Here is a 26,960-nt window from a genome sequence, read left to right as displayed (position 1 = left end):
AGTTCTTTATACACAGTCTGGATGGCTTAAAAATAAAGAGTTCCCAGTCTAAAAGGACAAAAGAAAGAAATGAAAGCAAGAAGCATAACGCGTACACTGCCCATGTCAAACCACGTGCTCAAGGTAATTTTTTCAGCTCTCAATTCAGTGCTTGCTATGTTCTGCATCTGGGATTCATATAACTTTCAAAGTGCCAAAAAATGCTAAAGCTAAGCAAGAAGGCAAGAAAAGAGGGACGCTGCCAAGAACAGCCATCTCTAGAGTAGTGGGTCCTGTCTTCTTGCTGTGCCAGTTCTTGCAGCAGAGGTATAGCTGGTAATGTCATAAGCACCTTTAAAGTGCACACGTGCAGATGCCTGATGGGTCACGGAGCCCAAGGGGTCTTGGACAGTGAGAAAGACGTGGCTGCCTTCCATCAACGCCAAGATCAAAACATCAGAGATGCACCTAAAATAGCCCTGGAGTCCCCTGAGAATCTACAATGTGCTGATGAACCCATGACTCACCTATCCACCACCACTCTTCTTGTACCAACATTCGTGTGAGCCGAGACACATGAAATCACTGTTCTCCAAGCTAAGCAGGACTCTATGCTATTTTTCTGAACATTACCTCGTCTCAGCTTTAATTCAAAGATGCAGGAGTTGGCAAAGAGAGTGGGGCATACATTATCAACATCACTCACGCTGTATGCCCTGCCTACACCCCTTCTCAGCCCCATCTTTCCCGACAGTCATCTGGTGGTCTGGGAGGTACTTACTGCCTTATGCACGGTTTCTATCACCTTTTAATTATTGTCTCATCCTTGGGAGGAGAAATATACTATAGGAAACATAATATTAATATAGGAAATAGAATATTGGAAATATAATTTCCTATATTTTCCTTCCAATTATCTTGTCATGTGCACGTGTTTCATTTTCCTATGTACATAAGATCCAGTGTGTGTGTGCGTGGGGGGGGGGGAGTCCTGTAGTTTCAGCACCTAGCAAAGTACTTTCCTTTGAAGTGGATCAGTTGGTGGGTGATGAACTGCCACTCTCAAGATTTTATTTAGAAGATTATATGGCCAAATTTTTAAATTGCTTATGCATTATTTGTGGTGGGCTTATATTCTAGAAAATATTGATAGACCTTATCTTTATAATTAAAATGTCTTTTACTAGGTATGCACCTAGAAGGAAACACTAAAATTCAATAACTGAGACAGAGGGTTTAACTGCGCAGGATGTTTGAAAGTGCTGATATCCTACTTCATAAAAGGAACTCATCCTGGAAAACTGTCTAAAATAGACTTCTCTATAAACCTATAGTTGAAATATACTTAAAATGAATTTGCAGGGCCTATGTTAATGCACTAACGTTACATTCAGGTATCGGGATACAAATAACTGCCTTTGATTTACCCATTGTAAATATTTGGATTTTTAAAAAATCATTAGATTTTCTTCAAATGGGGTACACCTGAAAAGCTCTATAAACCAGGCAGAAGGTAATTAGTACTAATAAAAGGCTCTCCAAGTGTGGCCAATCCCAGAGTCCAGTGTGCCAAGGAGAGAGCAGGGTGGCTTCCACATCCCTGTGGCTATCCTGTCCCCTGTGGGCCTTCCTCGAGGCTGGTGGACATGGCCACAGCGACTCCTCTCTCCTGAGGAGGGCCAGTCGCAGGTGAGCAGCAGGAGGAAGTGACGTCAGTCATCAGCCAAGACTCTTGCAGCCTCAGTGTCCACTGCAGTGGCCCGAGGCGAACCCAGGAATCGAGGACTGAGCCCTGGGCTGCACAGTGCCATGCAGCAGCTCAACTGGGCTCTCTTCAGCCCAGAAAAGACGAAATTTCCGAAGGAAATGTCCACCAGGCAATTGACACTAAACAGACAAGCCCAAACGAATGGAAGGAAGTACATTTGCAGGGCGCATGACTCTTGCAAACCCCGTATTTCAAACTCCCTTTTGACAGCTCTCCCTCAACTGCCCCGAGGAACGTCAGAACGAAGAACCACGGAAGCTCCCTCGCAGATCGGCTTCCTGTCCTGCCCACCCCTGTCTGCTTTCAGGGTCAGAATCAGTCCAGGGTGATCATTCCTCCAGGGCCCTGTGTCTGACAAGCACGACTATGCACCCTTCAGCCCCTGTCCCTCTACGTCCCCTATACATCCCCAGGAGTGGGATTCCTGGAACGACCTGGGTGTGTGCCTCGCTCTCAGCACAGAGCCTAAACTCTCCGTCACTTTTCCTTAACACCCTTAAAGTAGGGATTACATGGGCTGCAGCATGTTCCCTAAATCCATCTGAATCAGCATCTAGGTAGACACTTTTAATTCATTTTAAATTTGTTTTCTTTTTACTTATAAACCATTTACTAATTTATAATAACTTTAATATTCAATTATAGCATAAGGTTTTACCTTAAAATGGAATGCATGCTTTTGGTATTAAAATGTAGCACAAGGTCAAAAGAATCTAATACTTTGTGACAAAAGTACATTTTGGGGTAATTATCTGCTACATATAATATCTATTAGGTTCAGGGAAATAAAGTTTCCCAGAGACAACCGTTCCTGAGCTATTGCTCAAGGCAAGACGGGTCAGTCCCCGGACCATTCTCCGCTCAGATGGCAGGGACAGCCCACTGACCACAGCCCCACAGTCTCACCTGATGCAAAGCAAGTGGAGCCCTGAGACTGGCTCAAGGCTGTCTGAGGCTGTGCCAGAGACACCTGCTTTGGTGCCTCCGTGATCAACCAGGGCATTCCTGGCTTAGTGTACATCCCAGGCTCTGGCCAGGCTGGACTTGCATTCATAGCAATGGCCACAGAGAGTGGCCAGAAGCCAAGGGCCACTTCATAAAACCAGGAGCTCCTGGCATTGCACCTCCACGGTGCTGCAGGACCTGTACAGAGGCCTCAATCTTGAAAGAGATACAAACGAAACAAGTGAACCATTCTGCTTTGGAGGCGTGCTATATTCTAAAAGCTTCAGTTGCATCATTTAAAGAAAAATGATCACACACTGGAAATGTAATTAAAGGTGAGTCAAAGTCCAGAGGGGAGAACGTACAATTTAATTCACTGTGACTTCAACCCTAGATTCCCAATGTTGCCGACGTTGCATGGACTCTGCCCTTGGACAAGCAACATTGTCTCTGCTATGGACAAATAATCACAAAATCAAGATACTAATTACTGAGACAACACATCACCTATAACTGAAAAAATGACCCATCCAATACACTGCAGGGAACAAAGCAGACATGATGTATTTGTTCATTTGTACACCAAAACAAGTCAGAAGCAGTAACTAACTGCAGATGGATTCAAGAGGAAAAAAAACAGATAAGAACTCCGATTTGTCTTGGCTGCACCGGATCATTAATATTTATACGGAACTGTTTAAACCCAGAAGTCGCAAAACAACTCTCAGACGCCACAATCAGCATATTAAGTGTGCATATGGAGACAGAGATAGCGGTGGAGGAGGAGCGGAGGAGTGCGGGAGGGAGGGAGAGGAGGAAAGGTGCCACGTGAGGATGGCCGGCCGAGCTGCCAGTTCACACTTCCCTGGTACAAGGTAAAATATATCCAGGCGGTACATTGGGGCCATCCCTCCAGCTATAGTTTTCAATCCATGCATCTGCAAAGCCAACGTTATTCTTGTGTCTGGCTGGGCTCTTGCAGCCCTCCCTGAAACTTTAATTTACATGTCACTCACCTAGGGAGGCCCAGGGGGCTTGTTCCAAGTCTTCCCCACCCATCCATCCCTTGGTAGCATTTTCCTTCCTGGGTGACATCCTTTTCCGGGACTGTCTCCACGACCCCAACACAGGTTTCATGTCCTTACCCAGATGACCTCCAGCAACCTGCCTGTTACCTTGGATGAGCTAGGACTCTCAATGGGAAGGTTAGATCTTGTGCTAATTCTGAATCTGCCAGTGCCTAACAGATGTATTCATTGGATGGGATTTGATTTACTATAAATCTGGGGACATTCAAAATAATGAACTTGAGGACAAAGTAGGGAGATGGTGGGGTACATAGAACATTGTCTCCAACACCTGTTGATGATGAGGAACAACATCTGATGTGTAGACTACATAGGTTCTCGTTTTATATAATGTGCATATTCTAAGCACATGACTTTGATAAAAAATAACGATCATTTCAAGTCTGTCTCTGTGACAAGGTTTAGAAGGAGAACATGAAAATGCTGGTTTGTTTTGGTGAGATAAATGTAGAAAAACGGACAGGTGACAGCTTCTGAAAACACCCAGAGCATTTTGCTGCAGATGTTTGCGAAAGTCCCAGTTCAATGATCATTTCAGGCAGAGGTTTCCCGTAACTATACTCTGGGTCGGGGGTGATGGGGGGGTGAGTTGTCCTGGGTCTCTCTGCAGGTGTTCTTACCCCAGCTCTCTCCAGCGAGCCCAAGCTTGTGCAGCGGATGTCCACGGTTGCCTGAGGATGTGTCTGCTCATTTTCTGGTCTAAGGAGGGCTCGATTTTAGAACATACTATTTCCCTGCGCTACTTTCTGACTCCTCTTCATGATGTTCTGCTTTCAATGCGATACTCCCGGCTTTAAATGCTCTGCAGTGGACAGACCCTAGTCCCACACTCAGGGCTCTCTGGCCCTCCCTGCCTGCCCAGGCCTATGTCCATCCCTCCCTCCTGCTGCATACAGTTTAAATCCTGTGATTTGCTTCCTCTCTGAGGCCGCATCCTACTCAGGACAGCTGTGTCTTCATTGTTTCTACCTGTGATGCAGGAATGAGCCAGGAAGGCACCAGAAAGGCAAGGGAATTAACATCTCCTGTGAGCAGCCCTCACCCAGGACCGACAGCAGCGCCTCTCTGCTCAGTGGAAGAGCCTGGAGGCCTGGGACCGAGTCTGCCTCCCAGAGGTCCCCGGTGCGTTAGGGAAAGTCACTCAGAGCCCTGCAGAAGGCATGTGCCCAGAGTATTTGGTGCCATGATTTGATCTTAGCCATGGCCAGCCCCTCCCAACTCTGGACATGCTTTGGTGATACTGCATTTATTTCATCTCTATGGAGTGACCAAGCACAACATGGGTGTGCAGGCTTTTGCATCAGACGCAAACGCAACCAGCATTGACTGAGCACCTACAACGTGCCATATTCCAGATTCCGTGCTCACTGGTTCTTTATAGCATTTAAATGGGGATTATTTCTTCCTCTGCGTTTGAATGAGGCATATATGGGCTGTGTCCCACCTCACATGCCTCGTCAGCCTCAGTGGTGTGCACTGGTTGCTCACACAGTGCAAACAGCCCATTCAAGTTTCAGTTAGCACCTGAAGAAATGGGAATGCAAGTAATAGATAATCTAAATCCCTCAACCAAGCATTCAAATTTCTAATTAAAAATATTTCTATTATAAAAGAAATATATTCTCTGTATAAACAATTAAGGAAACAGAAAAGTGCAGGTTTTGGCTTCTGATATCGTCAGACTTGTAACCCTTCTGTAGAAGACAGCTAGGAAACCTTAAAGAAATGTTAGAGAGTATTTTAACAAGCATCAAGGACACAGGGACATGAAGGATTATCAGGCCAAGACCAGGATGAGGATGAGATTCCAGAAGGATGAACCAGCCACATGGTGCCACCTTTGCCCTGCTGTTTCCTGATCCAGAAGAGGTGCCTGAGAGGGTGGGTTTGTGGTTACTTTGTGGGGCGGTGGGAATCCAATCTGGGGCTCAGAGCACATCAAAGAGGGAAATCCTGGTAAATCAGCCCTTGCCATAGTGCAGAACATTAAAGAGATAAACCACAGGAGAAAAAGTGAAACAGAAGTATGCCAGCCCTCTCATGGATTATAGCCCAGCTTTGCATTAATTCAAAACTTGAGCGTAAACTAAGGTGATCCTAAAATTTTTGTGTCCCATGTCCTGGAAAAAGCAAAGAAAGAGCTCATCTGAAGGAAGATAGCATCATCTTAATTTTTAAAATGTTACTATGAATACTTTTTCAAAAACAATGACCAGCATACAATCAATAATATCTAAGAAAATATACCATGAGTGAGAACAAGGAGAAACAACAAAAAACCAGACTTACAGGGATCACAGATATTGTAATTATTCCAGCAGAGACCATAGAACACCTCTGTTTACTATGTTCAAGGAAATAAAACAAAGCTCGAAAATCTTGGTAGGTAATTGGAACATATAAAAAGCATTATAGATCTAAAAAAGAAGAAACATGGATACTCCAGAACTGGTAAATGCACAAAAAGCAATATTATAACTCAGTGAATGGGTATGGCAGGGGTTGAGACACAACTAGAGAGGAAACCGTCAACCCTAATTCTACACCTAGCGAACACCCTGCAAGGATACAGCGATAAAAAGACATTTCCAATAACATAAAACAGAGAGAATTTACCACCAGCAGATTTATCCTAAAGGAAATGCGAAAGGATAGTCTTTAAGCAGATAGGGGATTATTCAAGCTGGAAGGTCAAAGGTGCAGGAAGGAATAAGGACCAAAGTAAGTGGAGTATGTGGTTTATACAAATAAATACTGACAATATAAAACAGGAACAACATTGTCTTTTGGGAGGTATCTTTATCTGTCTGTCTGCCTATCTGCCCATCTATCCATCCATATCCAAAAAGGAAGATAAGAAAGGCCCAACCTCATATTTGGAAGAGATTAATAAAATTGATGATTTGGATGAAACTGACAAAATTCTAGAAAAACATAGCTTGCCAAAACTGATATAAGAAGCAATAGAAAACCTAATTAGACTTATCAATATTAAAGAAATTAAATCATTAATTTAAAATCTTCCCATGAAGAAAGCTCCAGGCTCAAAGAACTCCCCCAGTCAGTGCTACCAAAGATTTAAAAAGGAGATAATTTTGGGTTTTAAATAGACGTGCAGAGAATAGAATAAAAAGGGAACTCTTCACAAATAGCATTGATATCAAAACTTACTGAAGAAATTACCACAAAGGATAACATAGATCAATCTCTCTCATGAATTCAGATGCAAACATCTCAAGTAAAACAGAGGCGCACAAATTCAGCAACATACAAAAGCTGTGACCACTTAGTGTTTATTCTGTGAATGCAAGGTTGGCTTAACATTTTCCAAGCTGTCAGTGCACTGGACCACATTAGTAGATTAAAGGAAAACACTCATGTAATTTTTTTCATTTGCACAAAAAGCTTTTTGTAAATCCAACATCCATTCATGATTTAAAAGTAAGGTATCGAAAGATCCGACTTGGTGAAATGTTGGGAATTTCCCCTTAGAGACAGGAGACGAGATAAGGATGCCCCGTCCATATTCAGCATGGCTTCTGCAAGTGCAGTAGAGATAAAGACCTGAAGGTTTAGGGAAGCAAATTTCGGTATTAAAAGAATAAAGACATGCAAGGAGGTGAGTCCTGTGGAGGCTGTCACTGAGGTGGTGACAGGGGTGACAGGGGTTAGGATAAGGGGAAGGACAGCAAGGAGGAGCTTGTCCTTCTACCCTGGGGACACAGGGGTGTTCTTGATCTGGGCAATGGTTACTTGGCTGCACGCTTTAAAATAATTTGTTAAATTAATATTACATTTGTGTACTGTTCTGAGTGTTATTTTCCAACTAGGAAAGGTCTGACAATCCTGTTCACATTAATGGTGCTAAAATAAGCAAATAAACACGGAGACACATGTAGAAAAGAGGAGAAAACCACCCCCTGCCTCGAGCTGGGGTGATTTTCTCCAAGCCCCTTTTCCTTTCTTCACACGTTCAAGAACAAAAAATAACATATCTCGTATCTGGAAAGGTCAACATTTTAAAAATGAAGATGTATAAAAGAAATCATATGACTAATTCTTCCAACAAATACATACTGTAGTATAATTTTTGAAGCCACAAAACTGACCCTTTGTTGGAAGTATAAATGGGGAATAAGTGATGAATAATTAATAAAAAATGTTTCCCTGGGAAAAGTAGCAAACCCAAACCAAAACAGGAAACTGAGAAGAAAATGTGATCACGAATGAGATGGTATAGAATCTCTAGGAGCCAAACAGGAGCACCCACAGAAGGTACCTCTGGGTTTCCTTACAACTGCACCCCTGTGGCCCCCAGTCCTGCAGGGCAGCTAACCTGCTGTGTGTTCCTGGATAAGTTAAACAACCTTGCTGGGCACTGTCTTCCTCACTTGCCAGGCCTGAGGATGAAATAAAATCCACTTCAAATTTGTTCTGAAACAGTAGCCCTGGGTATATCTGAAGGATTTAAAAACAGCACAGACCCTGGATTGTAATTTGTAAAATTTATCATGTGTAAAATGGTGATAATACCAGTACCAATTTCACGGGGCTGCTGTGGGAATTAGGTGCAATTGTGCATATAAAGCACTTTGCACCTTGCTGAGTTGGTATTCAGAGCAACACTATTACTGCCGTTCTTGTTTCACGGACGCGTGAAGGTGAGCCCTTCACCCCGCACCCAGGGTGCTGCAGCAGCCCTGGGCTTGGCAGGGCCCCCTCCACAGGAGCCAGGGCCACGGAGAGCTTGCTGCCCACGCCACGAGAACCCTGCTGCCCTCAAAACAGGGCTGTCTCCTGAGCATCACCCTCTCCAAAGTGGGCTCCAATTTGGCTAACACAGGCTGCATTCTGAACAAGGGCTTGATGTCAGCTTATTACAGAACTCAAAGTGGTGCCTGACGTAAGGTCTGATCCAGACCAGAACGCGTCTCTGTGCTGTGGTTTTAACCCTCCCGAGTCCTAGGAGGAGGGGCATTCACCACACTTCCCGATGAGGGCACTGGGGCTCTCAGGGAGTTACAGGGCTGCCCCTGCTCAGTCAGCACCTTTGCTTTGGGGGAGAAACATCAGACCTGTCCCTGTGCTGCAGTGTCCCCTGGCCTCACCATCTCCCCAGCTCATGACTGCCTGCTCTGCGCCGGCCTCTCCAACGACCAGCTCCCAGCAGGCCACATCACTGCACCACTGGGGGTCCTGGCTTCTGGCTTGCACTGCGGCTCTGGAGGACGCAGGTGCTGCAACTTGCAAGCGTACAGGAGTTAATTCCCGGTGGGGCAAACTTGACAATGGGGCGCTACGAGCTGGGCTACCACTTCACCCTCCAGTCCAGCCTCTGCTGTTCCAGGAAAGCCTGTCCAGAGAGGCCCTGGGTGGCCACCAGCCTGTGTGCCGTCCGCTACTGCTTTCTTCCTTCCCTTCTTCCCCTTCCCCGCACTTCTGTTGGACTGGGATTGCACCTCAAAATAAGGCCTTAGCACTACGGCCCCGAGGCAGGCTCTGTGATCCAGGGAGCCCAGTCGGGTGGGGAGGCCCGTACATCTTTCCACCCAGGGCTCACCATACTGAGTGCATCACACTGCTGCCATGGTGGGCGTCTCTCAGAGCCCCCAGGAAAAGCCTGAGTCCAAACCCTGACCCACCAAGGACTCACTGGGTGACTGCATAACTGCGGCCTCCTCCCAGCCTCAGCATCCCCTCCAGATTCAGGCTAAAATGGGTATTTTGGGAGAAATGCTATTGTCTTTAATAACTGTAGTTCTTCAGGCAACAGACTTACAATAGAATGAGGCAGCCCCCCCAACCCCGGGAAGCAGGAACACGGAAAAGCACATGCAGCCCTTTCCATAACGTGACACCAGAATCTCTTCCCCACTATTTCTTCCCTGCCAAGTTGCACTCTCCCGTGCAGACAAATGCACATGGACACCCACCACCTGTCTCCTGGGGAGCGGTTGGGGTGCTCCTCCCAATGTGTTCTGGAAGAGGACAGGGGAGAGTGATGTGGCGAAGGAAGGGAGCAGGAGGAAATTCAGGAAGAAGGGGTCAGATGGCCTTCGGTACACCCAGACCCTGCACGCACCCCCCTGCATGGCACCCTGAGGCTCTCTGCATCCCAGCAGCAAGGGGTGTGCACCCCTTCCCCACCTGTGCTGGCCACAAACCCTGCACAGCGAGGGTGCCTTTCGACCAGTGACATCCATTGAGTCTGGTGAGACTAAACAGGGACACGGCAGCAGAACTAATCTGTAAGGGGCTGGGAGGAGACAGAAGACCCAGAACTCGCATGTCTGGCGCTGACCGCTGAGCCATTCTGAACATGGAGGCGGGGGATCCAGGGGAGTGAGGTTGAGAAACCACATGTAGGTAAAACACCCCTGTGGGGAGACCAAGAAAAAGTTGGGAGGTTTCTCATTTAATTATCTCTCAAAGGAGCTCTTGGCAAAACAAACAAAAATTCTGAGCTCTCCCAGCTTCAGGAGGTCAGAAGTCCAGGCAATGAGGCGAAGTCCGGAGTGATTTCCTCTCTCTATTTGCAGGTTATCTTACCAGCTTCATGTTTTATCCTTGTACCAAGGACAAATCAGATTGTTCTTTCATATTAAAAAACTGAAAGATGGGACAGATCATGCCAATCCCAATTTTGACACCCCTGTGGAAGCATGGCGGCTCCAGGACACAATCATGGAAGCAAAATCCAACACGTGGCATCACTGGGTCCTCCGGGAGGAGTCCAGGTCTCCCTTCTCTCTGAGCGATGTCTTGACGGTGGTTACAGGAATGTTTGGGTTCCTTCTGGGAAATGGGCTGAAACTACTGACAAGAATCCTACCCACAAGCCATAGACTTAGAATAAACATCCAGAGTAAAGGCTGAGAAAGGAAATATTTAATTCCCTTTGGAACAATGATGATCTCGCTTGTGTTCTACCAGGGCTTACCTGAGTGACAGGTTTTCACACCCAGATCCCATAACTGTTTCCCTCCACCTCTGAGAATTTGCAGAGCCTCTTACTCAGCGGGAGTAAGGGATAGCCTGTGCCTGACTTATGTTTCTATTCTGCTGGAGAACATCAAATTCAGGAGAAACGATAAGGACCTTTGGTAGACGTCATTACTTGGAGTGCCTGGCTCCCTCCCACAATTTAGTATGATCCAGTTTTAATGAAGTCCGACGGGGAAGGACAGACTACAATTCCGGCTGTTATTTCACTGGAAGCCTGGGCAAAGGATTTTAGACTTCAGTAGTTCTTCCCTATATGGAGATCTGTGATGTCTATAACAAGACAGTGGTTTCTCCTAACACTTGGGCACTATCTGGTGCAATTAGTCACTGAGTAATCACCAAGTGTCAGCCCAGGGGTGGGCGGTGATGCTGGGGGACGGGATCCCGGCTCTGCCCCAGAAACACGACTGGGGACCAGCTATGTGACCTCTCTGGGCCTCCTCCCTGACCTGCACCTGCTGCAAGAAGTGAGTGAGGATGGATCAAAGATGGCGGAGTGGTGGTGACGGCCTGAATCTGCGCTCCCGGGAAGGAAGGCATCGATCCGGACCTGCCACAACGCTAGAAGACCGCTCCCACACAGGAACAGCGGTGTGAATCCACGGAGAATCAGCGTGGGACAAACAGAGCGAGTGAGGTCTGAGGTGAACGAATATTAGGAACTCGGGACAGACACTAGCCAGCGGAGCGCGGGTCGGATACACCCGCCCCCAGCCGGGGCGGGTGCAGCCTCTCGGGAAAGCGGCTTGCCCTCCGCTCCCAATTGAACAGAGCCCTGACCCAGGCCAGCGCAGAATCACTGAGGGATACGTGGCGCATTGGAGACAGGAGGCTTTTTTGAGAAATTACCTTAGAACCTGGGGGATCTCAGCTGAGACAGCGCTTGGCGAGGAAGGACGGATCTGCCCCAGGGCAGAAAAACACAAAAGACTCCCGGACAGCAAATAGCGTTGTACCCCGTGCTGCCTTTTTCGGCAGTTCTCCAGCCGGTCACCCCCGGTGCGTGTCCTTGCTGGCCAGCCCCTGGGCACTGGCGGTCTCTGCCTGCCGGGGAGCCGGTCCCCTCCAGCCCCGGAGCTTGGCAGGCGCCATCTTGAAAGCGAGAGCGAAACGGCTCGGGAGCCAAAAAGTGCCCAGCGGCTCTTTCTGCCCGTGCTGCCTTTTTCGGCAGTTCTCCAGCCGGTCACCCCCGGTGCGTGTCCTTGCTGGCCAGCCCCTGGGCAGTGGCGGTCTCTGCCTGCCGGGGAGCCGGTCTCCTCCAGCCCCGGAGCTTGGCAGGCGCCATCTTGAAAGCGAAGGCAAAACCGCTCGGGAGTCAAAAAGTGCCCAGCGGCTCTTTCTGCCCGTGCTGCCTTTTTCGGCGGTTCTCCAGCCGGTGACCCCCCGGTGCGCGTCCTTGCTCGCCAGCCCCTGAGCAGTGGCGGTCTCCGCCTGCCGGGGAGCCGGCCCCCTCCAGCCCCAGAGCTCGGCAGGCGCCATCTTGAAAGCGAAGGCAAAACCGCTCGGGAGCCAAAAAGTGCCCAGCGGCTCTTTCTGCCCGTGCTGCCTTTTTCGGCGGTTCTCCAGCCGGTGACCCCCTGGTGCGCGTCCTTGCTCGCCAGCCCCCGGGCAGTGGTGGTCTCTGCCTGCCGAGGAGCCGGTCTCCTCCAGCCCCGGAGCTCTGCAGGCGCCATCTTGAAAGCGAGGGCGAAACCGCTCGGGAGCCATAAAGTGCCGAGCGGCTGTCTCTGCCCGGCGCCCTCCGCTGGTCTCTGAACCAACGCCAGGAGTGCGGGATATGCCGGGGCCGCGCTCGGGGTGAAGGGGCAGAGCTGCGCTAAGGCAAAAAAAAACACGAACAAGAAGAATAGGCTCGCCGAACTGTATATTTTATTCTTGGTAAATTTCTTCTGGGTTTTGTTTGTTTGTGTTTGTGTTTTTGTTTTTTTGGGGTTTTTTCTTTTTTTTTCTTTCCTTTTCTTTTCTTTTTCTTTTTTTTTCCGGCGGCGGACAGCCTCGGCGGGCACCTTTGCCCTCTGGGCCTCTGGCTGCCGCGCCTTTTTGAGCGCGGAGGTTGGATCCCCACCACCCTCGGAGCTGTGCGGGCGCGCAGACGCCATCTTGAAATCCACTGCGAAACCGCCCGGGACCCAGCCGGGCGGGCGTGAAGGGGCGGAGCTGTGCTAAGGCGTAAAAACAAAAACATCTAATGGCCGCTCCGGACCCAGCCGAGCGGAAGTGAAGGGGCAGAGCTGTGCTAAGGCGTAAAACAAACAAACAAACAAAAAAACATTGAGTCGCTGAATTATATACTTCAGATTTGTGTATCTTTCTGCCTTGCGGTGTGGTGAAGTGCTATGTAGTTTGTTTTTGTTCATTTTTGTTGGCGTTTTTTGGTTTGGCTTTTTGCGTTTCTTTTCTTTTTTTCTTTTTTTTTCTTTTTTCTTTTTCTTTGTTTCTTTTTCTTCTTTTTTTTCTTTTCTCTTTCGTTTTCTCCTCTTTCTTTTCTTTCTTTCCTTTTCTTTTTTCTTTTTTCTTTTTTTTTCTCTTCTCTTTCTCCTCTCTTTTCGCCTTCTAACTGGGGACCCACGGTGAGCTTCGGAACGGGCCAGGTCCCTGGCTCTGGTACATACTGGATCCTGAGTAGTCACCCCCAGGGCCGGAGATCTGCGGGCACGCAATTGCCACTCTAGGGCCCACAGCCAAGTCACTGCGGAGCAATAGGGTACCAAGAGGCTCCCTGGACGGCCCTCTCCCCTGGTCCACGGACCTTATATAGGATCCCTGCCCAAGTGTAAACACTGAATACTTCTCCAGAAGCGAGAGTGTGGAACCTGATCCCTGGGGACATTGGGCCAAGACAGACTTTTGCCCGTGGGAGCTACAGCAACTGGGGCGCTGAGCAAGCAAAGTCACCGTCCCCTCCCCATAGCTAGTATCTTGCCGGCAGATAGAGTCAGAAACTTCCCCTATAGAGGAAGAACCAAAGGGAAACAAACAAACAAAGAGAATTTCGGTCTACTATTAGTGTGGACCCTGCCTGCCTTCTGAAAGACCACAACACAGTGTCCTAACTCACCAAAGCGGTCCTGGATCACTCCAATCCTCTAGGATTGGACCCATCGGAAGCAGTCCCCCAACGGAAACAGAAAAATCTCTGAACAATACACAACAGTCTCCCCCTCTTGCCAAAAGAAGCAACATACCTAGACTGTTTCACAGCCTAAGAATAGAGCACAAAGAGTCCTGTTAACCAGACTAAACCTATAAGTAAAGATCCAACGACAAATCTAGATGGGAAGGGCCCAGCGAAAAAACACGGAGAGCAAAAAGAATCAAATGGAAAGCTCATCCCCAAAGAGAAATACCAGCTCCCAACCATTTGACACAAACCAGACTCAAAACACCAACATGTCACAGGAAGAATTCCAATTATGGATTATAAACAAGCTGAATAATATACAAGAATCAATGGATAAACAACACAAGGAAAACACAAAAAAAAATACAGGATTTGGAGGAAAAATTCACTAAAGAAATTGAAATATTGAAGAAAAACCAAACTGAACTCCTAGAAGTGAAGAATTCACTCAGAGAGCTACAAAACACTGTGGAAAGTCTCAAGAGCAGGGTAGATCAAACAGAGGAAAGAATCTCAGAAATTGAAGATAACTCCTTCCAACTAAATAAGTCAGTCACAGAGATAGATCGAAAAAGTAAGAGAAATGATCTGAGTCTTCAAGAAATGTGGGATTATGTGAAGAAACCTAACTTGAGAGTTATTGGCATTCCTGAGGGTGAAGAAGATAACAAGCAAAGGTTGGACAAGCTATTTGAAAACATAATCGAGGAAAATTTTCCAGGCCTTGCCAATACTCTAGACATACAGATTCAAGAAGCTCAAAGGACCCCTGGGAGATTCATAGCAAATAAGAAAACACCACGCCACGTAGTCATCAGGCTGACCAAAATATCCACTAAAGAGTCACTTCTCCGAGCTGTAAGGAGAAAGAAACAAGTAACTTACAAAGGAAAACCCATCAGAATTACGCCAGATTTCTCAGCTGAAACCTTACAAGCAAGAAGAGGTTGGGGCCCCATTTTCACGCTTCTGAAACAGAATAATGCCCAGCCTAGAATCTTGTACCCAGCTAAGCTAAGTTTTCTATACGAAGGAGAAATCAAGACATTCTCAGATAAACAAAGGTTGAGGGAATTCACCAAGACAAGACCAGCCCTCCAAGAAGTACTCAAAAGAGAATTATACACGGATCAGCACAAGAAAGATCCACGAATGTAAAACTACTCAAGAGCTAAAGATGAAATTCCAGATACCACAATGGCCCAGGAGAGAAAACATCACAATGAAGTTCGACCCAACAAGCTGAACAAAAAACTGTCTCACCTATCAGTTTTCTCAATAAATGTGAATGGCTTGAACTCCCCGCTCAAGAGACATAGACTGGCCCAATGGATAAAAAAATACAATCCAAGTATCTGCTGTCTTCAAGAAACTCACCTAACCTGCAAAGATGCATTTAGACTGAAAATAAAAGGATGGAAATCGATATTTCAAGCAAATGGTAACCAAAAGAAAGCTGGTGTGGCAATCTTAATTTCCAATAACTTAGCTTTCAAACCAACAAAAATAATAAAAGACAAAGATGGCTACTACATACTGATTAAAGGCACAATTCATCAAGAAGCCATGACTATACTCAATATATATGCACCCAACCTAGGTGCACCTAGATTCATAAAGCAAACCCTACTAGATCTCAACCAAATGATAGATAACAATACTGTAATAGCTGGAGACTTTAACACCCCACTGACAGTACAGGACAGATCCTCTAAACAGAAAATAAACAAAGACATAATGGACCTCAATAGAATGCTAGAACAAATGGGCATGGCTGACATCTATAGGACATTCTACCCAAAGTCCACAGAATATACATTCTTCTCATCAGCTCACGGGACATTCTCTAAGATTGACCATGTCCTAGGACATAAATCATGTCTTCAAAAATTCAAAAAAATAGAAATTATACCATGCATCTTCTCAGATCACAGCGGAATAAAAGTAACAATGATCACAAACAGAAACCCTCACTCTTACTCAAAGTCATGGAAGCTAAATAACCTTCTCCTGAATAATTATTCTATAAAAGAAGAAATCAAGATGGAAATCAAAAATTTCTTTGAATTAAATGACAATGGAGATACAACTTATCAAAATCTATGGGATGCAGCTAAAGCAGTCCTGAGAGGAAAATTCATATCCATAAATGCCTATATCAAAAAGACAGAAAACATGCAAATAGACAACCTAACGAATAGACTCAAAGAACTGGAGAAAGAAGAACAGAACGACCCCAAACCCAGCAGAAGGCGAGAAATTACTAAGATCAAATCAGAACTAAATGAAAAGGACAACAAAGAAACTATAAGGGAAATTAATAAAACAAAAAGTTGGTTCTTTGAAAAGATAAACAAAATAGACACACCTCTGTCTAGACTAACCAAGAGCACAAAAGTAAAATCTCTAATAACCTCCATTAGGAACATGAAAGGAGAAATCACAACCGATGCTACAGAGATACAAGATATCATCTATGAATTCTACAAAAATCTTTATGCACACAAACTGGAGAACGTGGAGGAAATGGACAAATTTTTAGAAACACATAGTCTTCCCAGGCTCAGCCAGGAAGAAATAGAGTACCTGAACAGACCAATATCAAGAACTGAAATCGAAACAGCAATAAAAAACCTTCCCAAAAAGAAAAGCCCTGGTCCAGATGGGTTCACACCTGAATTTTACCATACATACAAAGAAGAACTGGTGCCCATCCTACATAAACTATTCTCCAATATTGAGAAGGATGGAGTTCTCCCCAACACGTTCTACCAAGCCAATATAACATTAATACCAAAACCTGGAAAAGACACAACAAAAATAGAGAACTACAGACCAATTTCCCTCATGAATATAGATGCAAAAATTTTCAATAAAATACTAGCAAATCGAATCCAAGTACTTATCAAAAAATTAATCCACCACGACCAAGTGGGCTTCATCCCCGAGATGCAGGGGTGGTTCAACATACGTAAATCTATAAATGTAATTCACCACATAAATAGAAGCAAAAACAAAAACCATATGATACTCTCATTAGATGCAGAAAAAGCATTTGACAAAATTCAACACCCTTTTATGATAAAAACGCTTAACAAAATAGGCATTGATGGAACCTACCTAAAAATGATACAAGCCATATATGACAAACCCACAGCCAACATCATACTGAATGGGGAAAAACTGAAAGCACTCCCACTTAGAACTGGAACCAGACAGGGCTGCCCATTGTCTCCATTACTTTTCAACATAGTATTGGAAGTCCTTGCGAGAGCTATCAGGCAAGAGAGCAGAATCAAGGGAGTCCAAATAGGGAAGGAAGAGATCAAACTCTCACTTTTTGCTGATGATATGATGTTATATCTGGAAAACCCCCAGGATTCAACCAAGAGACTCCTGGAATTGATTAACGAATACAGCAAAGTCTCAGGCTACAAAATTAATATACACAAATCAGAGGCATTTATATATGCCAATAACAGTCAATCGGAAAACCAAATTAAAGACTCAATACCCTTCAAAATAGCAACAAAGAAAATAAAATATCTAGGTATATATCTAACTAAAGAGGTAAAGGACCTCTATAAGGAAAACTATGAAACACTGAGAAAAGAAATAGCAGAACTTGCAAATAGATGGAAAAATATACCATGCTCGTGGATCGGAAGAATCAACATTGTTAAAATGTCTATACTACCCAAAGTGATCTACAGATTCAATGCAATCCCTATTAAATTACCAACATCATTCTTTACAGACATAGAGAAAATAATTATACACTTTGTATGGAATCAAAGAAGACCCCGTATAGCAAAAGCAATTTTAAGCAACAAAAACAAAATGGGAGGTATTAATTTGCCAGACCTCAAACTATACTACAAGGCCGTGGTTCTTAAAACAGCCTGGTATTGGCACAAGTGCAGGGACACAGACCAGTGGAACACAACAGAAAATCCAAATATAGAATCATCCTCATATAGTCACCTAATTTTCGACAAAGCGGGAAAGAATATACTCTGGGGACAAGAATCCCTATTCAACAAATGGTGCTGGGAGAATTGGTTAGCCACTTGTAGAAGACTGAAACAGGACCCACAGCTTTCACCTCTCACAAAAATCAAATCACGGTGGATAACAGACTTAAACCTTAGGCGTGATACAATCAGAATTCTAGAAGAAAATGTAGGAAAGACTCTTACAGACATTGGCCTAGGCAAAGAATTTATGAAGAAGACCCCCAAGGCAATCACAGCAGCAACAAAAATAAATGAATGGGACATGATTAAATTAAAAAGCTTCTGCACAGCCAAAGAAACAGTCCAGAGAATAAACAGACCACCTACAGAATGGGAAAAAATTTTTGCGTACTACACATCAGATAAAGGACTGATAACAAGAATCTATTTAGAACTCAGGAAAATCAGCAAGAAAAAATCAAGCAACCCTATCAAAAAGTGGGCAAAGGACATGAATAGAAATTTTTCAAAAGAAGATATAAAAATGGCTAACAAACATATGAAAAAGTGTTCAACATCTCTAATCATCAGGGAAATGCAAATCAAAACCACAATGAGATATCACTTAACCCCAGTGAGAATGGCCTTTATCAAAAAAACCCAAAACAACACATGTTGGCGTGGGTGTGGAGAGACAGGAACACTAATACACTGCTGGTGGGACTGCAAACTAGTGCAACCTCTGTGGAAAGCATTATGGAGGTATCTTAAACAGATTCAAGTAGACCTGCCATTTGACCCAGCAATCCCATTACTGGGCATATACCCAAAGGAAAAAAGGTCATTCTGTAACAAAGGCACGTGTACCCAAATGTTTATAGCAGCACAATTCACAATAGCAAAGATGTGGAAACAACCCAAATGCCCATCAATACATGATTGTATTAGTAAACTGTGGTATATGTATACCATGGAATACTACTCAGCTATAAGGAATGATGAAGATACAACATCTCTATGGTTCTCCTGGAGAGAGTTGGAACCCATTATATTAAGTGAAGTATCCCAAGAATGGAAAAACAAGCATCACATGTACTCACCAGAAAATTGGTTTCCTTGATCATCACCTAAATACAAATCTGGAAACGACACCAATTGGACATCAGACTGAGGTGGGGGGTGGGGGAGGGGATGGGGGTATGCCTACACAATGAGTGCATTGCGCACCGTTTGGGGAGTGGTAACACTTGAAGGTGCTGACTCGGGAAAGGGGGGGTGGGGAAAAAAATATGAAACTATTGTTTTTAACTTGCACTGTTCACTTAATAATTTATCATGAATATTTCCCATATTATTTCATATCATTGTACAAGAAATAATGTATACATTATGAGGACATACTGTATCTAACAAGATATACTGTTAGACTCTTTGATTCTGTAAAATTAAATAAAAAAAAAAAAGAAAAACAAAAAAAAAAAAAAAAAAAAAAAAAAAAAAAGAAGTGAGTGAGGCCAAGCGTGTGTGCAACATGCTCATTTCATGGGGGGCGGGGGACAGCTTTTTACTGCCCCCAATTTCCCTCTCATCTTCCCTTTCCTTTGTATTTCACAACGTGGATTTTTCACTCTCTGTTGGGTCATTTTTATCACATACAAACATGCTCTAATTTTTCCCACTTTAAAAAAGATATACCAAAACCAAATGCTCTTGACATCACCTCATCGAATACCACTCCACTTCTCTATTTACAGCGAAACTCTTCAAACGAGATAACTAGATATTCCATATCCAACTACTCTCTTCCCGCATGTTTTTAAACATTTTAGTTGAAGTTCGTAAGTGTGGAGCTCAGTGAGTTTCCACGCGTGTGCAGCCAGCAGCCAGCAGCCAGGTCAAAAAGGGAACAGCTCAGCACCCCACATCCCTCCAGGCCCCCTCTCAGTGCTGCCTCCCAGCGCCCAGCGGTGCAGCTCCTCCCTGGGGCCTGCCCGGGGCTGTGGCCTCCTGTGCAGCCCCCAGCCACTCCTCAGTGCTCCCACTGGCCCTCATGCCCAGCTGGTGGCCAACGCCCAGCTCTCGCCTTACGCTCCTACCCATGGCCAGACCTCTCCGAGCCCCAAACACGCACGTCCAGCTCCTGCCCAGCCAGAGGGGCCACTCGGAGGCCAATGGAGGCTCCCGCTGCCGATGTACACCCGGCGCTGGAAACCCATCTTGCAGTGCCGCCCTCCCTCCTCTCGTCCTCTCACAACGTCGCCAAGCCTGGTCACTCTTCCAAAAGATGTCTCATGTCTCCTGCTTCCTGTTAAACTCCCAGCAGTGACTGCAGCCCAGATGGCCACAGTCACTCCCGGATGACCATAGCAGCCTCCAAGCCACTGTCTTGCCTCTGCCCTGCCCCTACGGGCTCCCCAGACAGCCACGGCGAGGTGCCTCCCCTCTGCTCAAACTCCCAAGTGAAAGCCCGGCCCACTGTTACAGCCTGAAGGGTCCCATGGGGTCTGCCCCACCCGCCCCTGCCTCGGTGCCTCCCCTCTTCCCTACTCCACACCAGTGGTCACCTGCCTCAGCCACACGGCCTCGCGCCAGCCCCAGGTGTGCTTCCAGCTCGGGGCCTTTGCACTGCCTGCCCTGCTGCTGGCAGCTCTTCCCCAGGGGATCCCTGGCTGGGCCTGGGGTCTTATCAGGAAATGTCCTCCTCTCGGCCGGCCCTCCCATGATTAGCCTATTGAAAATGCCGCCACCCAGCTCCGCGATCTTATATACGTTTCCAACTTTATTTCTCTCCCTTATACTTCTGGCTATTGGACATTCTACCGGTAGTTTTCCTTTGTTTATGGCCTGGCTCTCTGCACTAGAACAGCAGCTCTGTGAAGGGGGCTTTTGTCCGTTTTGTTCACTGCTGCCCCCCTGCCACCCAGAGCAGGGCCTGGCACAGGGCAGTACTCAATCGACGGTGGGTAAATGAATGGATTTCCAGGAGCACAGCTATCAGCTAGGCTGGACTCTTGTTCTTCTAGATTTTCAGTACCATAAGGAGATTCCATTTTTTTCTCCACAATTTGCCCAATTCGCTTTGCTGGTACTATTCATAAAATTCATAATCTGGTTCTTAATACTCTTTTCTCATTTAATTATTGTTATAATGTTGCAGTTAGTAAAGGCAAGAAACATTTTATGAAATGAAATTAGATCAAGACATAAAAAAATGCTTGAATGCAAAGACTTCTGTCAGCAGACTGAGCACATGTAACCTCGGGCCTGCTCAGCGCAGGTGCAGGCCCTGGCCCCCTAGGGCAGGGCTCCCACTTTAGTGTGTGGCTGCCACCTGTCACACGGGATCCAGTGAAGGGTGAGGGCAAAGGCACGTCGTGTTCAGAATGGGCTTCCCTTCCTCCACGACCACCCTCTCCAGGCTCTCCCAGGGGTGGGGGACAGTGGATTAGAAGCAAGGATTGTGGCTCTATTTACAAACAGATAAAAGTCAAAGTTATATTGCAGAAAATTTGGTTTTAAGGATCACAAATATTAGCATTTGTCTCATATACCCATACTTGCTACCTCTGTGACTTCTGTAAATTACTTAATTCCTTGAAACTTCAGGTTTTCTTAATCTATGAAATGGAGATAATAATTTTCCACCTTCCAGATTCATGGCAAAGATTAAATAAGATAAAATGTGCACATTAACTAGCTTACAGCAGTCACTCGGCAGAGTAAGGGATTCGTTTCTAGCTTCGGCACCATTCGGAAGTACCAGCTCCCAGGTGGAACCGCACCACCAAAGTTGTACACGCCCACATCTTCCTCTCTGTAAACTGGTTTACAAAACATGCTTGCATTGGGAGCTGGGTCAAACAGTTAACATGGCTGGGGAAAAATGAAGTTGTGAACAACATGCTACACTCATCTGCCCCCACTCTGAGTCCTTCATCGCGGCTCAGGGCCAACCCAGCTGCCTGCCCAGAGAGGGCGGCCGGCGAGCCAGACCTACTGCTAACCAGCCTGGCTTTAGGCACATCCCTCAACCTCACGGAACCCAATTACAGCACCCTGCCCGAGTTCTTACCAGGTCATGTGTGTGCAACAGCATTACTCATACTCAGAACCAGCTGGAGGGCTCCCTAAAATGCAGATTCCTGGGACCCCAGAGACTGATTGAGCAGGTCTGCAGTGGGGCCAGAAAATGTGCATTTCTAGCAAGTGCCCAGGGGATGACGGCACTGCTGGTTGAGGACCACAACCCAGAAGCAAGGGTGCACAGCTTGAACGTAGGACCTGGCGTGGGGAAAGTGCTCTGCAAATGTTACCCACCTTGCTAACACTTTTTTTTACTGCTGTTACTGCCGCTTAAGGAGCACCTTTTTAGGATTAGTGAGCTCTGTTGGAGAAAAGGACAGCAGTCTCCTCCCAGGTGTCCATTTGCCCCTGGACCCGCGGGCACGGGCCACTCAGGTTTCCTGCGGTGTGCAGCCAGCACCGCTCCTTGCCAGGAATCTCCTGGAACTTCTACCTGCCCCACGTCTCTAAGCCTCAGGATCCCATCCCCTGGGAATCATTTTAAGACCATCCTGTGGGTCAGGAAACCGAGGCACAGGGGAGCCGCCTGCTGAAGGGCACCTAGCTAGGAGAGGACAGAACAAACATATTCGGGGCTCATAATTCCAGGAATGTTGTTAATTGTTTCCACTGCTGCCCCGTGTAATCACACCCCCACGGGTTGGGTTTTTCTGGAGTGGCTTCATATGTTCCTTGGTCTGAACTGAGGTGCTATTTTGACAATGAGCACACACAGCCTAATTGTCAGTGAGCACACTGCATCATGTGATCTATGATAAAAGGAAGAAAACTCCAAAAGTCACAGTTTCATGTCAGAGCTGTCCTTGTGAATAGCACCGGGGGCCTGGACAGCCTCGGCTTCCTCCGCCCGCACTCCTTGCCCTGTTGTGTCACCTCCCACGCCAACGCCTCAGGGCACAGGAGGCCCAGGCCACAGCCTGCAGGTCCCCCAGAGACGGCCTCCAGCCTCTCCTCTCTCCAACCCCGGGTGGCACTCCCAGCTGGCCTCGCCTAGGAAAGCACCGATTGAATTTAGCGCGAGGATCTCAGAGTGCGTGTGTTCTATTCTGTCTGCTCCTGTGGCTGCTGGGGAGTGTGCAGTGTGGGCTGGGAGCACAAAGCACAGTGATTTCATGACCAGTTGAAACACCGTGCGCAGGGCTGCTCGCCTCCCGGACCTGCAGCGGGACCCGGCAGTGCCACTGCTGCAGACTGCAAAGGGGGCTGCCTGGGAACGTGAGCTCGGACTTGGAGAGGATGTGGGTGCAGGCCCTGGGAAGGGGACTCCCCTCCATAGATACTTTCATAAAAATGTCAGCACCTGGACTCTGCCACAGTCCCGCTCAAATCTATTCTCAAGGCACAAGGAAAAGGGAAACGACTGGCCGTGGCCCCGGGAGTCCCTCTCTTAGGACAACAGTGAAGACGGTCCCTACACTCCACAAAAATGTCTGAGCTGCGGCTCCCAAAAACGTGATCAGAAACCCTACAGAAACTGCGTTTCACATTTGCTGCTAAGCAGACAATAAAAATGCCCTTTACCATCTAAGGTATTAAACGTTATGAGTCATCAGACCCAAGTCTAAGAGGCTCTTACTGTGATAGGATAAAATCGCTTTCTGAGAAAGAGACTCTAAATGCCAGTCCCTGCGATCGTAGCCTCGATTTCTGTTTTAATTACAATCTTTTGGACATGACGTGTCCTCGGTGTGTTGCTGACAGAGGACAGGCAGCCTCTCCCTGTAGCCCCCGCCACTTTTCCAGGGCTCTCCCGACCACCCTGTACCCTGCCAGCTGGTTCACAAGATGCACACCCTCGTCTCTGTGAGCAGGCAGCACCTCTTCCAGTGGAATCCAAGATAAAAGTATCAGTCCTGTTCTAAAATTCAAAATACAGCTCCAGCGTTGAAGGTGCTCCCCCTGCCAGGGAGGGAAGAGCTTATCTCAGCAGCTGGGCCCCAGGAAGGCGAGATTGCCCCATTCTTCTCTATGCAGAGAGGACGCAGGGCTGGGGTGCAGGAGGGAGGCTTTGGGGGCACGTTTGATGTCACCTCTTCAGCTCCTGGGAAAAGTCATCGATGCCCACGCTGTGGGAGGACCCGGCTCTCTGCTCTGTGGTCTGACCTCCCCTTTCCTAGCTGATCACTCTCGCCTGTTTGCAGCATTGGAGTGTGGTTTTACACAGGTGGGCAGGCTCTGTCCACGGTGGGCAGCCAGCCACGCCCTCCTCTCCAGATCCCTGCATGTCCCAGTCCACAGCACATGCAGCCTCCACAGCCTTGGCCTGGAGCCAGGGTTCCCCCAGCCCTGCCTGCAGCCCACAGCCCCCAGGTCCTGCCAGCACCGGACAGACTGGGGGCGCTGGCTGTCTACCCAGTGCTCGTGCCACCAGGGCAAGGGGTCTGTAACATTCATGAGACAACTTCACAAAAGAGAAGCTCACACAGACTTTGGAGGCCAAAGCTGGGCCCAGAACAGCTGCTTGGCCCAGCTCCAGTGGAGGGTGTCCCCATCACCTCTGTTCCAGGACCACAGCCCACGGCAGAGCAGGGCCCCACCTGTCCCTCCCACCACTCTCGTCTGTAAGGGCTTCTTGGTCTCTCGTGTCCCTGCTGAGAAGCACTTGCCCTTGGGGAGCCACAGCCCACGCATCACTCTCCCCTGCTCTTCCTGGGACTCCCAGGAAGGGGGCCAGTCACCACTCAGGATGTGCAGGTGGGAAGCAGAAAAGCACACAAGGGCAGGGGTGGATTCTCCTCCCACCAACCCTACAAAGCCACGCAATACAGACACAGGGGAGAGGATACTGCTGGGCTGAGCCAGGAAGCTATTCAGACAAAGGACCTGTCGGGGTCAGCTGTTTGCAGTCTTGGTCCCAGAACCCCAGAAGCTGGGGGGAACTGCACATGCCCTGAGGGGTCTATGGCTTGCCTGAGAACACCCCCCGGGGGCCATACTCGCCCTCCTGCTTTGGTTGGGATGACAGAGTGGGTGTGGCGATGCTGTAAGCTCAGGCTTTAACTGGCAAGTATAAATGTCTGTCTTTGATTAATAAACATAGGAACATAGCTGATTTCTGAATGAATGCTCTTCATTTGCTAGAGAAAAGTCTTTCAAATCTTTTCAAAACCTGGGTTCCATGAGGCGCCAACAAACAGCATGCTTTGTAGTGAAAAAGAGCTGGGATTCAAAACCTTTAGAAGTCTGACTGGGGAGGGCAGTCACAGTGACACTCTGAGACGTGCCATTCCCACGGGCAGGGCATTCATCCGGAATGGGCACACACCGACTGGTGCACGACTGGCATCTGTTTTGCAGGAATGAGCCTTTAACAAGGCTCCTCCTCTCTCAGCGAGTTCCACATTCTCGACCCGGGCATGGTGCTCCCAGCACGGGGCTGGCCCGGCTGGTCTGACGCCAGGGCCTGGGTGAAGGTCACCTGCCTTCCACCGAGTGGACGCCTGCTCCTGTCACGCCGGAACTCAGTCCTGCCTCTGCGAGCACAGAGCCACGTCTGAGATGAGGCAGCCTGCACGGCCCCACCCGGCCCCCCAGGGCACCCCAAGTCCTCCTGACCCGTCTTCCAAATGCTCACATGTGAGCCCCCATCCCCCCAGCAGGAGCTAAACAGGCTTCCCCGGCTCTCTGCCTCCTGGGCCTGCAACAACACCGCCACGCGTGTGCCACCGCCCGGCAGGGGCCTTACCTCGTGGGACAAGTAGAAGGCCGCGATGCCCAAGGGCCAGAAGCAGCAAAGCATGGAGAAGACGCTGAGGCCCAGGTGGTCCCGCGGCGGCATCATGAGGAAGTTGTCCTCACTCTCAGTGTCACTGGAGTAGTCGCTCTGCAGGAGGGACACGGACAGGGCAGGAGAGGAGAGAAGATTACTACGGAATCATTCTAGGGATGCCAGGGACGGGGGCATGGCACCTGGCTGGAGCAGGCCTTCTGGGAAGGCAGCCGCGGTTGCTGATACTGTGAGTGTCATTGTCATCGCTGCAAGTGTACAGCCTCACAAAAAGGATTTTCTCAAGGAAACCCTTACCAAGGACAAAAAGAAAAAATATCCTATGCACAGGGTTCTTGGGTCACTCCCCAGTAGATAAAATCCTACAGAAACCAATTATTTCTAAGATATGTGGGCACTGAGTGCCCGGATGTTAGGGATAAAGGTAGATCTAGCCAAGAGGGAGTGGGGATTTCAGAAGGCGTATAGACCCCACAAGGACTTTACTTTTTATCCGAGACTCCCCACTAGTTTACAAGACGAGGCAGGGCTGGTGTGGATGGAAGAACACTGTCCCCTGAATCCCCTTTTGTCCTGTCCTCTGACTCCGAACCCACGACTGCTTTGTAAGCTGCCTTGAGACCGAGCTGTGTGGTCCGGTCACAAAGACGGGCTTGTCCCCAGCCTGACTGGAAACCTCCTGGGGGCTCTGATGGAGGAGGGGCCCGTGTTGGGGGCTGGGGAACTGAGCACAGGAGTTTCTAAACAGCTGCTCAGGTGATTCCAACATTCACCTGGCAGTGAGAACCACGGCCCGGACCTCCCACGGGGGGCACAGTGCCCGGGGACGCCAAATGGCTGGGGCCTCTGAGGCTCCCCCGCCCCGGGAGCTCCAGTGCAGAGGAAGTTTTCCACCCGCTTATCCCACGTGGTGGGGCTCCCAGCGCGACTGTCTTTCCTCATCAAAACACGGTACGCGCACGCTGGCTCGTCCCCAAACCGGAGTCACTCTATTTCTATGCGCTTATTATACAAGGATGGAGTCCTATCTTACTCCAGATACGGTTTCCCAAAAAACAAATGGTGCCTTTCTTCTTGAAGGAGGGTCATCGGCTCCCTAACTCCCTTTGCCAGCTGCCGGAGCTGCTAAACACCAGCTCCTGGTGTGGGCGGGAGACACTTGGGAACACGCCGTGGTGCGAGGTGAGGCTGGCCACTTCCGCACGTGGCTTTGGAAGGAGGCGGTCACCTGAGGTGCCAGACAAAAACAAAGGTGGGTGCGCCCTGTGAGGGCAACGCCTGCGTGGAT

At 47.8% G+C, this 26,960-nt stretch overlaps 1 protein-coding gene across 1 annotated transcript in view; it reads right to left on the bottom strand.

The window, feature by feature from the left end:
- SYNDIG1 (synapse differentiation inducing 1) overlaps positions 1-26,960 on the bottom strand; it is a 105,537-nt gene that overhangs the window by 44,067 nt on the left and 34,510 nt on the right. The window contains exon 2 of the mRNA XM_069496266.1: positions 25,631-25,768. Within this exon, the coding sequence (XP_069352367.1) occupies positions 25,631-25,768 (138 nt within the window). The remainder of the gene's footprint in view (positions 1-25,630; positions 25,769-26,960) is intronic.

The sequence above is a fragment of the Eulemur rufifrons genome, chromosome 20 (assembly GCF_041146395.1).
Source record: "Eulemur rufifrons isolate Redbay chromosome 20, OSU_ERuf_1, whole genome shotgun sequence".
NCBI classification, from domain to species: Eukaryota; Metazoa; Chordata; class Mammalia; order Primates; family Lemuridae; genus Eulemur; species Eulemur rufifrons.
This window is presented reverse-complemented; position numbering and strand designations above follow the sequence as displayed.